At 37.7% G+C, this 15814-nt stretch overlaps 1 protein-coding gene across 1 annotated transcript; it reads left to right on the plus strand.

The window, feature by feature from the left end:
* Nucleotides 1-3604: 3604 nt before the first annotated feature.
* LOC138889828 (uncharacterized) lies at nt 3605-11332 on the plus strand. The gene is made up of 4 exons (XM_070173163.1): nt 3605-3887; nt 3973-4026; nt 4095-4198; nt 11131-11332. Exons 1-4 carry the CDS (start codon nt 3654-3656, stop codon nt 11330-11332), a joined length of 594 nt encoding a protein of 197 aa, XP_070029264.1. The 5' UTR covers nt 3605-3653.
* Nucleotides 11333-15814: the final 4482 nt, after the last annotated feature.

Consider the following 15814-nt stretch of genomic DNA (forward strand, 5'->3'; position numbering starts at 1 on the left):
CGATGACAAAGTGACACAAGTATAAGTGTCATTAAGGCTATTCTACCTTTATAATTCAAGTTTTTGACCGACTCATAAAAAAGAACATTAATAGAACAATCAGAATGGTATTTGATTGGATTACTGTTATCCTCGAAACCTCTTACTTAAATGAGCAACTAATGGCTTTTTTTTTTGCAGTAGTAGAGGTGAATATGAGCTGAATCCGGAACCAAAATGTGGTTTTTTTACTCAAAATATGCAAATAAGTGTTAAAAAAAAGTTACCAAACTATATATAACGCCACAAATAGTGGCGCTATACAGTAACGTTAACTGCACCGTTACTGTATAGTGCCACTATTTGTGGCGCTATACTGACACACCTTATATAGCGCCATTAATAGTGGCGCTATACCCCTTATTACCATCACACATAGCGCCATCAATAGTGGCGCTATACCCCTTAATACAAATCCTCCGTCTTCTTCTTCTTCGTTCCATCTCCTTCATTTCTCATTCCTTACTCCCTTCTGGTCCCCCCCCCCACCGATTCTGCCTAAATTTTAAAAAATAAATAAATTTTGGGTCCCCCCGTCACATAAAAGTTGAATATTGGTGGTCCCACTGTCGAGTAGAGCTTCGTGTTATTGTGGATTCACTCTTCCGGAGTCAAAATTTCGATTTATTTACATTACGAAAATTCTAAATCGAGGTATTTCGATTTATTTTAAGTTGAAACTTTTATAACAATGCATATTACTTGATTTGTATGTGTTCTATTTCGGTTTGTGTTTATTTTTTCCGAAACTAGCATGTTAAATTTTATCCGGATTTAATTTTAGTGTTGTATAAAAATATGTAAATTAGTCTAAAAAATGTGTTTGTTAATATCCTCATGTATATTTATGTGTTTTTATGCCGTTTAGTTTAGATTATTTTTTAGCGTAGTAAAATGTAGACCTTTTTAGCGTAGTAAAACGTAGACCCTTTTAGCGTAGTAAAATGTAGAGCCTTGTAGCGTAGTATTGTGTAGTAATTGTTTAATTATCTTATATTCTAGCACGAAACCCATAATTATATATATATATATATATATATATATATATATATATATATATATATATATATATATATATAATTCTTACAATTAATTTATTAAAAAATATGAATAAAAATTATAAAAAAAAAACATAAAATTATTAATGATAGTTTGGTACTACTGGGCCTCAGAAAATCTAGCACGAAACCCATAATTATAATATATATATATATATATATATATATATATATATATATATATATATTATTTTTACAATTAAGTTATTAAATAAATATGAATAAAAATTATTAAAAAAACATAAAATTATTAATGATAGTTTGGTACCACTGAGCTTCAGAAAATCTAGCACGAAACCCATAATTATAAAAATTATATATATATATATATATATATATATATATATATATATATATATATATATATAATTTTTACAATTAAGTTATTAAAAATATGAATAAAAATTATTAAAAAAACATAAAATTATTAATGATAGTTTGGTACCACTGGGCCTCAGAAAATCTAGCACGAAACCCATAAGTATATATATAATTTTTACAATTAAGTTGTTAAAAAATATGAATTTAAATTATAAAAAAACACATAAATTTTAATGATAGTTATTAAAAATTATGAATTTGCAGTTGACGACATGAATGCACCTATACATCCCGACCCTCAGACGTCGGAGCTACTACCCCTACAGCCCCAGCATAAATCCGAGCATATATGGGGGGGAGAGTTGCTTACGCAAACTTTTCGGGGCAGAAGAGTGGATTTATTGTGTGAGTTTTTGACTCCTCCCCGCGTTCTACATCCCCGTGTGGTCCATCATATGGAGGAGATGGGATTATATAGGATCATTAGCATTGGCCGGATACAGCTCGACTATGCTTTGATCATGGCGTTGATTGAGCGGTGGCTACCGGAGACGCACACTTTTCATCTGCCCATCGGCGAAGCCACCATCACACTCCAGGACGTCGAGATTTTATATGGCCTGTCCACCGATGGCTTGCCAGTTTTACTGCCTGGGAATATGAGATATTTTAATCGGGCTTCATATATGGATATGCTGCACAGGCTCACGGGCTTCAGGTTCGAGGACCCAGATGTAGCAATTGGGAGCAGTCGTATGCAGTTGGTCCCCATTAGAGACCACTTGGTGCAGATCCACGATACTATCACCGACGACTCAGCGGAGGTGGATGTGGAGCAATATAGAGGCTGTTGTTGCTCCTTCTATTTGGGGGGGTCTTGTTCCCGAACACTTCGGGGAACCTAGTGAGCCTCCGTTTACTGCATCATATTGCGGACTTCGATGATACAGTCAGCTACAGCTAGGGTGGTGCTGTCCTATCTTTTTTGTACAGGCAGATGTTCCGGGCATCCATGGGCACACAGAGAGACGTTTCTGGCTTTCTGCCACTTCTACAGGTGACAACTTATTCAAATAATTTGTCGTTTAGTTACAATTCTATCTAGTTATTGTTAATCTTTACGTCAACTTTGTGTTTTAGGTTTGGGTGTGGGAGCAATTTTTGCAGCTTCGGCCACCTCTACCACAACTACCGGCTAATGTACATATTCCTGATCTCCCTCTAGCTTGTAGGTGGGTATTGCGTCGTAGACTTGCACGAGAGTATCATGGCCATCATAATCTCCCCTTCTGTAGGGATGTGTTGGATTTTCTAGAGGATGCACAGGTGAATATCTAACTAAACTTACCAATTATTGTTTAACTAGGTGTTGCGCATACTAACGGTTTGTGTTATTATTTGATAGTTCATCTGGACGTCGTACAACGAAGAGCTGATAGGTACCCTGCCAGTGTATTGCACGCACGACCGCCATATTTGGAGGGCTTCCGTCCCTCTCACGTGCCTCGATATTGTTGAGCATCATGCCTCAGAGCGAGTATTTCGTCAGTTTGGATTTCCGCAGTCTATACCGACTCGGCCTGCATGGGATCCTTTACATTATGAGAGGGATGATCGGATGAGAATGGACGACACATTTATTGATTGGCTGACAGCGCAATTGGGTATTTGGGACAGCCGAGGGGACTTGACCCCAGCTCCGCAACACTTTCCTATCAAAGTTTATATGGCATGGTACCGCACTGTTTCCCGACTTTTTATCAGGAACCCAGTTCATCAGGTAGATGGTCGGTACGTCTCATACGCCGGGAGACATGAGGCTCTGGTATGTTTTCTGTTATTATCAATTACATTAATAGTAATTTCTAGTCAAATACATAGTTTATATTAAAAACTTTTGTGCAGGCGATTGGATTGCATACCGTATATTGTATGGGGCAGCAGATGCAGAGTTATATCCACGATCCTGTGATCATGCAGGACTATAGTCGCCGCTTAATGGATGTGGCTGCCCAGACACTGCAGCGAGGCCGATCGGATCAGCGTTTGGCACACCAGCCAGATTATGTTGACCCAGCCACGTACCAGCGAGGTCGTGGTATGCCACGGGGTGGTGGCCGACGAGCTGCTGCTGCTCCACGACGACCTGCTGGTGCTTGACGACGTGATCGTGGGCGGAGAGGAGGTCCCCAGCAAGGGGGCTTTGAGGCTCCTGCTGATGATGTTGCTGCTGATATGGGAGGTGGCATGCATGAGACCGACATGCCGTCTTACAGCCTTGGCATTTATGACACTCCAGGGACGTCGCAGGTGACACCATCGGGTCAATTCTTGATCACGGGCTCGGATTTTCAAGGAGTGGAGTTGGGTAGATATTTCCCTGGCCCGTCTACCACTGATGAGTCTCGACCGATCCGAGATTTTGATAGTGGGCACCGACTGAGTTATGGCAGCTCATCACATGCGCAGGTATGAGTTTATTAGTATTAAATTTTATTACTGTTTTTACTATAACTTATTTATTTTCTTTAACTTTATTAATTTACTTTTTTAGGCTTCATGCGATGCTGCGACAGATGACTACATTCAGGATCCAGACACGATTATGGTAAGACAATATAAATTTTTGTGAATTGTTATGTAGTTTTCTATACTAAGTTTGATATTATTATGTAGCCTTCTACTGGACCTGACAGCACCACCGATACATGTCATCCTGTGCCGCATCCGTCCATAAGGAGACGACTTGATGATGATGATCCTGATAGCGTACCCGGACGGCAAGGGATGCGCCTCAGGCCAACGGCTACTTTGAGACACGCCAGATGCGGGACACATTGATTCAGTCTTCCAGTTACTTTTTTTTAGTTCTCATTTCGTTTTATAGTTTTTGGTATAGTAACACAACAACTTAAACTTAACTTCCACTTAAATTAAAATAAAATTTAGTACAACAAACAAGGAAAACATTACTACAACACAAACACAAACATAACAGGCCAACATAATAAAAATACATGACATATGAAAATGACACTAAACACATACACGCCAATGCTCCATCCTCAGTTGTCATTTATTCTTCGCTCCAACCACTTAAATCGTTCTTCCATTTGTTCTTTTTCTTCTTCTAACTCTTTCACTCTCGCCTTCACCTCCGCAAGTTCCCGTTTATATTTTTCGTTGCGTTCCTTGTGTGCTTCACAATTCCATTCTGCTCTCCATTTTTTATCTTCCACCTCCTTCAGTTTCTCCCTCATTTCTGTAATAATTCTATCTCCCTCCTTTTGTATTCTATGCTGGTATAACCACATATTATGAAATTCCTGTAATCTATCCCTGTAGCTTTCCTGATAACATGGTTCCTCAGCCCATTCATCAAATTCACAAGTAGGTTCGTCGGGTTGCTTGTACAACGTGTTCATACAACACCAATAGCGGCGTCCAGCGTTAGCACCTTCCCACCCACAATCCATCATGCATGGTTTTCCACATAAGCAAATTGGTGGACGACCAGGTTGAGCCATTTGTGAAATATTTGCTTATAATAAAACCTTACTTACTTTTAATGAAATATTTCTTGGGGGAAATTTTTAGCACACAAAATAACTACAATGACCCCATTATTTATAGGCGAAACAACACACATATAGCGCCATATCTAATGGCGCCATATCATGATGTTGACAAGACAACTTTATGTCAGCCGGTCAGCTTTTTCAGCTCGACAAGACAAGATACACATAGCGCCATATATAATGGCGCTATATTTTGTGTATTAAATATCGTGATAGCGACAAGACAACACACATGATAAATATACCGATAATTATATTAAATTATTATTTAAATAGGTAAAAAGGGAAAGTACAAATCATAATTAACAAACAAGAAAATATTATTTCATAAATACTTAAATCGTATACATAACAACTAATTATTACAACATGAACTCATGGGTAGTTAGGTACAATAGAAGAACACCCGCCCTGAGCTTGATTATTGTTGCCACCCAAAGGACATTTTCTACGGTCGTGGCCTGTTTGCGAGCATATACCACATTTGCGTGCATATACGATATCACTAACATCCATTTGGTTCCGTATACGCGTTCTCTTCTGCACCTGTCTTTTACGCAAATAGGACTTGTTACACACCATTTTAAATGGTTCTGGGGGCCAGTAATGCTCAGAACCCACTGGTTGCAACTGACCACTATATGTGTTTAGGTATTTGGAAACACTATATTGTTGATCAATATAGTTGGTCTCCGCATAACCAACACGTTGAAAACACTTGATGGCATGTGAACAAGGCATGTGGTAGATTGACCATTTCCCATATGAGCATAACCTTGTGGATTCATTTACAGTATATACATTATTACCCCGATTATTATGGATAGCGGTGCGAACTTCAAAAATACCTCGTTCGTTATCATATTGCAAAAAGGAATGCCAATGTGCTCGTCGTCTGTATTTCTATAATCTCTTCATAGGCACTGGCATAAATTCAACACCCCTTTCCATCAATTCTATTGCAGCTGCAGACCGTTGCACAAACCTCTCCGCCATATGCTTGAACGACATACGCACCATGGCTGTGACGGGCAATCCTCTTGCCGACTTTAATAACCCGTTGAAGGATTCTGACACATTTTATAGTAAGAATTCCCCAGCGTCTGCCACTATCTGCATGCAACGTCCACTTTTCAGGATCATGTCGCATTAACCAACGATATGCTGCCTCGTCTTCTTGCCTGATAGAATCCATATGCCTCCGGAATTTATGTTGTTGGTGGTCTATTGCTGCCATCCACATCAAATCATGTAGATCTTTTTTGGGATGTGCCTTCTTGAAATTGGCCTTAAAGTGCCTCACACAGTAACAGTGGTATGCATAAGGTTCTTGCCAGGCAGGAAGGTTCTCCACAGAACTTAATATACCCCCGTGCCGATCAGATATTAGACAAATACCTGAACGATGTTTGACAACGTGCTCTTTCAAGTGGTTCAAAAACATTGTCCACGTCTCTGTGCTTTCATTTGCACAAATAGCAAAGGCTAGAGGAAATATCTGTCCATTAGCATCCACTGCCATGGCTATCAATAGCTTGATATCGTACTTTCCATAGACATGAGTTCCGTCTATGGATATTACGGGCCGGCAATACAGAAAACCATCAATTGCTGGCTTAAATGCCCAGAACACGTAATTGAATATATATTCTGGTTTACCCGGACTCCGCTCAAGCTTCCATTCAATAACTGTTCCGGGGTTAAAGTGCTGCAGTGCAGCCATGTACCTAGGTAGATCTACAAATGACTTATCCCAGTTACCATAGACTATTTAAAACGCTCTTTTGCGCCCAAGATATGCCTTTCTTTTAGTAATTGTGTGGCCATATTCCTGGTGGACTGCTGTAATGCACTCTTTGATTTTATACCTTATGGACGCTTCGATGTGCGGAATAAGTATAAGAGATATCAAGTCAATATCCAAGTTGAAGTGATTCCCGTTGAAAGTGTTCATTTCGCATGTGTGGGTGGGAATGTATTTACCCACTTTCCACATACCTGTCTTCTTCTTCGACGCACGCAACATCCAATTACATGGCCAAAACCACCTGCGGTAAATAGCCTTGTATACCGTCAGACTTGACTCCGATACCTGCATCTCACGACACTCTTTAACATTGTGCATTTTACAAGCCCTGCTTACGCGTGCTTTATCAGGAAAAAGCATCCCCTTTGCAAGCATCGTTGGTCTAGACTCATCCCACATTGCTGTCCGGATTTCATCAAAATCCCTTGTGAGAGCTTCCACATCCGGAACAGCTGGCAAGTTATCAATATAAGGAATCTCCCTTGAATGAAACGACAATTCAGACTCGTACACTTTTCGTCTATGGGGGGCTCTCTTCAAATCGGGTCCTTCCTCCTCGTCCTCTTCATCACCATCCTCACGCGCAAATGGTGTCTCGTCTCCCGATTTATCGGCATTGTTATCGTAATCGCTGTTCTCTTCCTCAATCTGTGTATCTGCCAGATTCTGATGTAATATGTCGTTTTCGGGCAATTGAGTAAGTGCGGGTAGTTCAACTTGCTCGTTTTCACTGCACATTTCAACAAAAATATAAGCTACTAAATTAATAAATGCTTTATATATGGCTGTAGCTTTTCACTTACAAGTCATAATGTGATGACATTCCATGATGGACGTTTTCAGTTAGGTGATGACTACCGGATGGGCCACTTGTAAAATTCATATCCGGCCGGTACCCCTATTAAATAAATGAGCGTTAAAATTAATTAAATACACAAAAATATACATAATTAACACAAATGAAAATTGAAGTTTACCACTCTTCTTGTGAATTATGGAAAGCAAGGTATAAATTATTTTCTCGCTGCTCATTCGCCGATGGTGATAAATTTAAATCAAGAAAAAATCTTTCATCCGGAACATGTCCGGCAAAAATTGATCCAGAATAACCACCCGATGATTGGGGGTAATCTCTACTACGCACAACCTCATTTTTTGGAACGTCTTCGACCTTCACGTACATCTCCAACATTGTGATTACAAGAAATTCCCGACATTTGTCCGAAGTCCTCAAGAAATCACTCAAAGTGTCATCATCATCGATGTTAAACTCTGAGTAAAAAGCAACCCCTTGCGGCGTAACGGAATACGGATATCTTCCGGTTACTTTGAGTATCACTGAACGTTTTCTCACACTCATTTTTTTGCATAACAACGATATCAATGTTTCGTACTCCATTGAAAGTGGCAATTTAACATTACACTTAGCAGGTAAACTGTAGCCCACAGAGTTATTCTCCATCACAACCTCACCCCCCCAATATAATGATACTCTTATTCTACGTTCTTCAGACATAATGAAAAAATGCTGGAGAATTTAACAACAATAGAAACCAACAAGAGTTAAAAATTTTTTGAGTGAAGTTGTGGCGATTCTACGATGTTTATATAGGAAATGGCTAGCCGTGTTTTTTTTTTGTATATAGCGCCACAAAAAGTGGCTTTATACGCTTTTAAATTATTGAACCCAGAAATTATTGGTGGGGTCAGGTAATAAGGGGTATAGCGCCACTATTAATGGCGCTATGTAAGGTGTGTCAGTATAGCACCACAAATAGTGGCGCTATACAGTAATGGTGCAGTTAACGTTACTGTATAGCGCCACTATTTGTGGCGTTATATATAGTTTGGTAACTTTTTTTTAACACTTATTTGCGTATTTTGAGTAAAAACAAAACCACATTTTGGTTCCGGATTCAATATGAGCTCAGTTGACACGGCTGTTTGGCAAAAAGAATGGATAGACAAATTTGACAAACTTCATGCGGGACAACTACCGAACAAAAGTAACCTACATGCCGTTAGAGTCACAGCGGACCTAGAATTTTAATAACGTACCACTAGAGAAATGAGAAAGAAAAGTATTAAATAAGATTTGATCCCTGCTCTTTTAGATAAATAATTTAGTATTCAATCAAGTGCACCACTAAACTTATATAGAGCATTGGTGTCAACAGATATATAATACTAGACCAACTCTATCAAACATGTTTTTAAAATATCTAATTTGACGGAAAGACCATGAGTTCATGTGCCCCTTAATGTCTCTATAAATCCGCCTCTGCCTAGAGTATCATATTATAAGGGAAAGATTTTAGACTAATATATATTATATATATAGTAAATAAACCTCGAAGTGAAAGCATTAATTAATCAGAGGTCATCAGATTTAAATCGAAAAATAATAGCTATAATTGTGGCATCTTGGTTATATTAGGCTATCTCATATCGACAAAATCTTTTGATTCATTATTCCCAAATTAAGCAACAAGAATAAATTGTATTCCCTCTGATGCAATTTATATGAACCTATTTTCTTTTTGGTCCGTTCAAAAAAGAATGACTTCTTTCTAAATTTGGTAACAATTTAACTTAAACTTACAATTCTACACTTAATGAGAACTTTTATAACCACACAAATATTTTGGGTCCTTTTTGACTTGTTTAGGATCACAAATTTTAAAAATCTTCATTTTTTCTTAAACTTCGTGCCCAATCAAATAAGTTAGAGGAAACAACCGAAATTGAAGGAAAAAGGGAGACAAAAGGGGCAAAGCCGATTGCTCAGATGTTGGAATTTTTTTGAAATGAGAGGAAACAGAAGAAGGGTACAGTATGGTTAGGTGGGCAAGGGGACCCAAAGATAGTAAATGGCCGACTGCCTCTTCTTTAATTTTTTTTTGGCTACCTCTATGAATAACTTAACATATACTACTCCACAACAATTTCTTTTCAACAGGGAAGGCTATCCTTTTGCTTCTCTCGATAAGTCGGTGATTAAATATAAAAATTGATATGAAGATTTCTTGATCAAATAAATATTTTATAACTACTATTCATGCGGGCCCAGAATCAAAATGTTGTTTTTTTGAATTCAAAGTAAAAAAATAGGTGAAAAAGATAACTGAGTACCATTTTATATATAACGCGATTATTCACCGCGCTATACCTTAACGACATGTTTGTCCGTTAAGGTATAGCGCATGGGTTCATCCGCTATATATAAACTTTACTGCCCCACAATAATTCATTTGAACTTTACTGACCCACCAATAATTAAGGGTATAACGCATGCATAATACGTGCTACATATATAGTGCCTATTACGCATGCGCTATACCCTCAATTATTGTACCTTCAGACTGGTTTTTTGCTTATTTAAGGAGTTTCAGAATTTGGTAAAAATCCATTCAGGATCCTTCAAGTCTTCTGAAATATTTGTTCGTTAACTTATTTTACATTTTGTCATAATGTCCGAAGAGTGAAAAAAATAGGATTTCATTATATTTGGGGGGGGGGAGGGGGGAGGTTGTGGTGGAGAATAACTGAGTATGCTATAGTGTCATGTTAAGTTACCAATTACAATAGAGTACAATAAATTGGTATCGTTGTTATGCGAAAAAAAGAGTGTGAGGAAATGTATGATTAATATTAAAGTAACCGAAAGATATTCGTATTCTGTTACTCCGCAAGAGGTTGCTTGTTATGCCAAGTTTAACATCGAAGACGATGAAACTCTGTCAGATTTTTTAAGGACTCCGGAAGAACATTAGGAACTTCTTGTGATAAAAATGTTGGAAATGTACGTCAAGGCTGAAGACGTTCGCAATATTGAGGTTCCGTAAAATAGGGATAACCCTTAATCATCGGGTAATTTTTTTTGGAGCAGTTTTATCCGAACTGGTTCCGTTTGAAAGAATTTGGCTAGATCTAAACTTATCTCCATGGGCGAATGAGGAGCAAGGACAAAATTCTTCCCAAGTTTACATAATCCACATGCCTAGTGGTAAATTTTAATTTTTATTTGCATTACAATATTTTTTTTATGTAATATCTTTATATTAAAACTCATATATTCCAAAGGGGGTACCAGCCATATATGAATTTTACAAGTTATGAATCAACGGACAGTTCGAATATACCTAATTTTGGTGTGTTGAATTATGATAGTCTATCCGGGAGTTATCAGTAACAAGATAATGTGCATCATGGGATATCAACAGATTATGGTTTCTAAGTTAAGTAATAAAGTTTATATTTAATGTATGGATGAATTTGAGAAACTCATTATTTTATTGGCTGTGCAGTGAAAACGAACAACTTGAAGGTTCTGTCCTTGCTCAATTTCCCGAAGACATTTGGCAGATGTGCAGAGTCAGGAGGATGATAGTGATTATGTCAACAATGCTGATGAGTCTGGAGATGACACACCCTTCCATGATGAGGGTGATGATGATGAGGATGAGAATGATGAACCTGATTTGACGAGGGAGCATGATTCCACCAATGAGCATGCTCCATATATGTAGATTCCATCCCCCCTCCCGGTTAGACCGAGAGTGTATGAGTCCCAAAATTTCGCGTGGTTTTGTTTGAACTGTCGTCTTTTTAAGTTATTTTTGAATTATAACAGAATTATATTATTAAAATTTCATAAGTAATCAAGATATATTCAATAATTAATCATATAAAAAATACTACAAACTTAATAGTATATAATATTGAATTTACTTCATTCCTAACAATTTGTTTGTTAACTATCATATTTTGCCCAAATTTTCTAGCAATTGATTATTTTATGATTCCTATCTAATATTTGATATTATCTACTGATACATTAAATCAATAATTGAGTACTCTATCCGAGTTTGTTAAGGAGAGCACGTAGTTTTTATTCTACACAACAGAATCTTAAAGAACACTAAAGTAACATTACTTTAAATGGCCATAAATAAAGTCAACTACCATAAGCTAAAATGTATTATTAGTTTTATTAAACTAAAAGGTCACTACATAACAATTAAGGGAACAACATAATAATAAAGGGAACTAATCAACAATAAAGTCACATATTAATATATGTACAACAATAAAATCACATATAACAATAATTATTCATTAAATCACAATATATCTTTTTTACTAATTTTTTAGCACATAAATAAACTAATCCGTATAAAAACTAAAAAAATAAAAAGTCACAAAACGATCACAAAAAATATAGACCACAGTAAAAAACAACTAATAAGCATTCTATATACATGCGTTTTACCAAAAGTAAGTCGGAATATCTCGATTTAAAGTTTTTTAAAATGTGAACAATTGATGATTTGGGAGCCGAAACGAGCAATAGACGAGATCCACTACGCGACAACACCTTGGATTCGGTGTTAGCTTGCTAAAATGTAGAGAAGACAATTTTTAGGGGATGGGTGGACTCCAATAGAGTTTTTGGATAAAATGGGGGAGGGGGACCCTTTTTTGTTTTTCTGCTTCTATCTGGTCGGGGAAGGAGACAAGCCCGTTTTTTATATAGCTATAGCGCTTTTTGTATATGCGCTATACCTCCAGCCAATTGATGATAATAGAGGATCCAGTGGTGAATAATCGCGTTATATATAAAATATACTTAGATATTTTTTCACCTATTTTTGTACTTTAAATCCCAAAAATAATATTTTGATTCCGGTAGTCAATATTGGTATTTTCCCTCTCCCATATTAAATGCTGAGTTAAATAAAATCTGTCGAAATGTCTAATCTAGACATAAATTATAAACTTTCGTCCTTACGGTCACTACCTGTATTTGTACCACGATGCTTCCACCTTACCCCTTTTCTCTGCAACACTATGGCCTACCCATATGAATGATGGAGCTTCAAACTTGACTTTTTTCTTTTAAATCTTTTGATTCAAAAACTAAGAGTCTAAAACCTTTTTAATCATTTTTTGGACAAAAAATACTTTTGTACTACTTTAAAAAAAAGTTACATAAATGAGTAAAACGCAGTATTATACTGCGAATTACTTTAACGGAAATTTTGCCGTTAAATTAATTCGCAGTATAGTATTGCGTTTTACTTAAAAAATTATTTTTTTTGTAATTCGCAGTATTATACTGCGTTTTACTAAGATAGATTTGTAAAACGCAGTATAATAATGCGTTTTACATTAAGTAATTGCATTGTACTCTGGTTTTTGCCCCCACCAATAATGAACTGACATAACAATAATTCAATACATAAAGCGTAACATTGTACTGCATTTTACATAGAAAAATTCTACACCCCAACGTCGAACTTGCCTTATTTAAAGGCGTTTCAATTTTATAAAAATTCATTCAATACTTTATTTCAAACTTACATTCATACTTCTCTCTTCTTCTTATCAATTATTTTTTTACAATGTCTGAAGTGGCAAAAATAAGGGTTTCACTATATTGGGAGGGTGAGGTTGTATTGGAGAATAACTCTGTGAGGTATAGCTCACCTCCACAATGTCATGTTAAATTGCCGCTTACTATGGAGTACGATAAATTGGTATCGTTGTTACGTAAAAAATGAATGAGAGGAGGCGTTCGGTTAACCTTAAAATAACCGGTAGATTTCCGTATTCAGTGACTCCGCAGGAGTTTGCTAAGACCAAGAGTGTACGAGTCCCACGTGCCATTTCATGAGCGGAATATTCCTTACCTTGATAATTTGCCAATCATGCCGAACGTGGATGCCCTCACAAGGGATGATGATGAATTTCGGTCAGCGATGTGGGATGAGTCTAGACCAGCTGTTCTGACAAAGGGCATGTATTTCCCCGATAAAGCTCGCCTAATTAGGGCTGTAAAAATCTACAGTATAAGAGAGTGTCGTGAGATGACGGTAAGTGAGTCAACTATGGAGAAATACAAGGCTGTATGCCATAGAGACTTTATGGGTTGTCACTGGATGTTGCGTGCCACCAAGAAGAAATCAGGTTTGTGGAAAGTGGGTAAATTTATTAGCGAGCACAGATGTGAAATGGACACATACAATGAGAATCACTTCAACTTGGATGTGGACTTGATTTCTCTTGTCTTGATTCCATATTTGGAAGTGTCCATTAGGTTCAAGATTAAAGAGTGTATTACAGCCGTCCACCAGGAGTATGGTTGTACTATAACCAAAAGAAAGGCATATCTCGGTCGCAAACGTGCCTTTGAACTTATTTATGGTGACTGGGATAAGTCTTTTTCAAATCTGCCCAGGTACATGGCCGCACTGCAACACTTTAACCCCGGGACTATTGTTGAATGGAAGCGTGAGCGGAGTCCCGACAAACCCGAATATATTTTCAACTATGTGTTCTGGTCATTTAAACCAGCAATTGATGGTTTTGTGCATTGTCGTCCTGTTATTTCCATAGACGATACTCATATCTATGGAAAGTATGATATTAAGCTTTTGATTGCAGTTGCAGTAGATGCCAACGGGCAAATATTTCCACTAGCTTTTGCCATATGTGCCAACGAAAGTGAAGAGACATGGACGATTTTTTTGAACCACTTGAAGCAGCACGTTGTCAAACAGCGTTCAGGTATTTGTCTAATATCTGATCGGCATGGTGGTATTTTAAGTTCTGTACGTCACTTGCCTGAATGGCAGGAACCATATGCATACCACCGTTACTGTGTGCGTCACCTGAAGGCCAATTTCCAGAAGAAATATCCTGACAAGGCATTGCATGACTTAATGTGGCTGGCTGCAACTGAGCACCAGCAGTGCAAATTCACGAGGCGCATGGAAGCGATCCGGCAGTTAGAACCACGAGCCTATACTTAGTTGATGGGGCATGAGCTTCACATGTGGACATTGCATGCTGATGGCGGCAGACGATGGGGAGCCCTCACTACAAACGTGTCGGAGTCATTCAACAGCTTGTTGAAGTCTTCCCGTGGATTGCCTATCACTGCCATGGTCCGCATGACATTCAAACAGAGTGCGGAGAGGTTTGTTGAAAGGCATGTAGCTACATCAGCATTGATGGACAGGGGTGTTCAATTTATGCCAATACCCATGAGAAGATTTGAAAGGTCCAGGAGGCGGGCACAGTGGCATTCATTTCTTCAGTACGATCATGAACGGGGTATTTTGGAAGTTAAGACCGCTATCCGTAGACACCGTGGGAATAATCTACAGACGGTGAATGAAAATAGAAGGTTATGTTCATGTGGGAAATGGACCATCTACCACATGTCGTGCGCACATGCGTTGAAGTGATTTCAACAAGTTGGATATGGGGCAACAAACTATATTGATAGGCAATACAGTGTTGCTGCATACATAGACACGTATAGTGGGAAGTTGCAGCCATTAGGTGCTGAGCATTATTGGCCGCCAGAACCTTTTAAGATGGTATGTAACAAGGACTATTTGCGCAAGCTGCAAGTGCAAAAGAGAATGCGTATACGAAACCAAATGGATGTTGGTGACACCGTTTATGCACGTAAATGTGGCATATACTCGCAAACAGGACACGACCGTCGTAAATGTCCTTCAGGTGGTGTGCGTGGCGGTGGTAATCCGACTCCTGGTGCAAGTTCGTCGAATTTACCCAACTATCAAGGATACCCCTAGTCTTTTATTTTGGTATTGTTTTTTGTAATACATGTTTTTACTTGTGTATGTTGCAATATATATCAAATAAAATTATGTTCCACAATTTGAAATGAGTGAAGAAAACGTTGTTTAATTGTAGGAAATGTAATATATAAAGCGTGGTTTGATAGTTTCATATAACAACACAAGCACTTAAACTTAACTTGCACTTCAATTAAAATAAAGCATTACTACAGCACAAACACAAACATAAAGGGCCAAGATAATAAAAATACATGAAATATGAAATATACACTAAACACATACAAGAAAATATTTAGTCCCGGTTGTCATTTATTCTCCGCTCCAACCACTTAAATCGTTCTTTCATTCGTTCTTTTTCTTCTTCTACCTCTTTCAGTTTCGCCTTCACCTCCGCAA

This window comes from Nicotiana sylvestris, chromosome 4 (genome assembly GCF_000393655.2).
Source record: "Nicotiana sylvestris chromosome 4, ASM39365v2, whole genome shotgun sequence".
Lineage (NCBI taxonomy): Eukaryota > Viridiplantae > Streptophyta > Magnoliopsida > Solanales > Solanaceae > Nicotiana > Nicotiana sylvestris.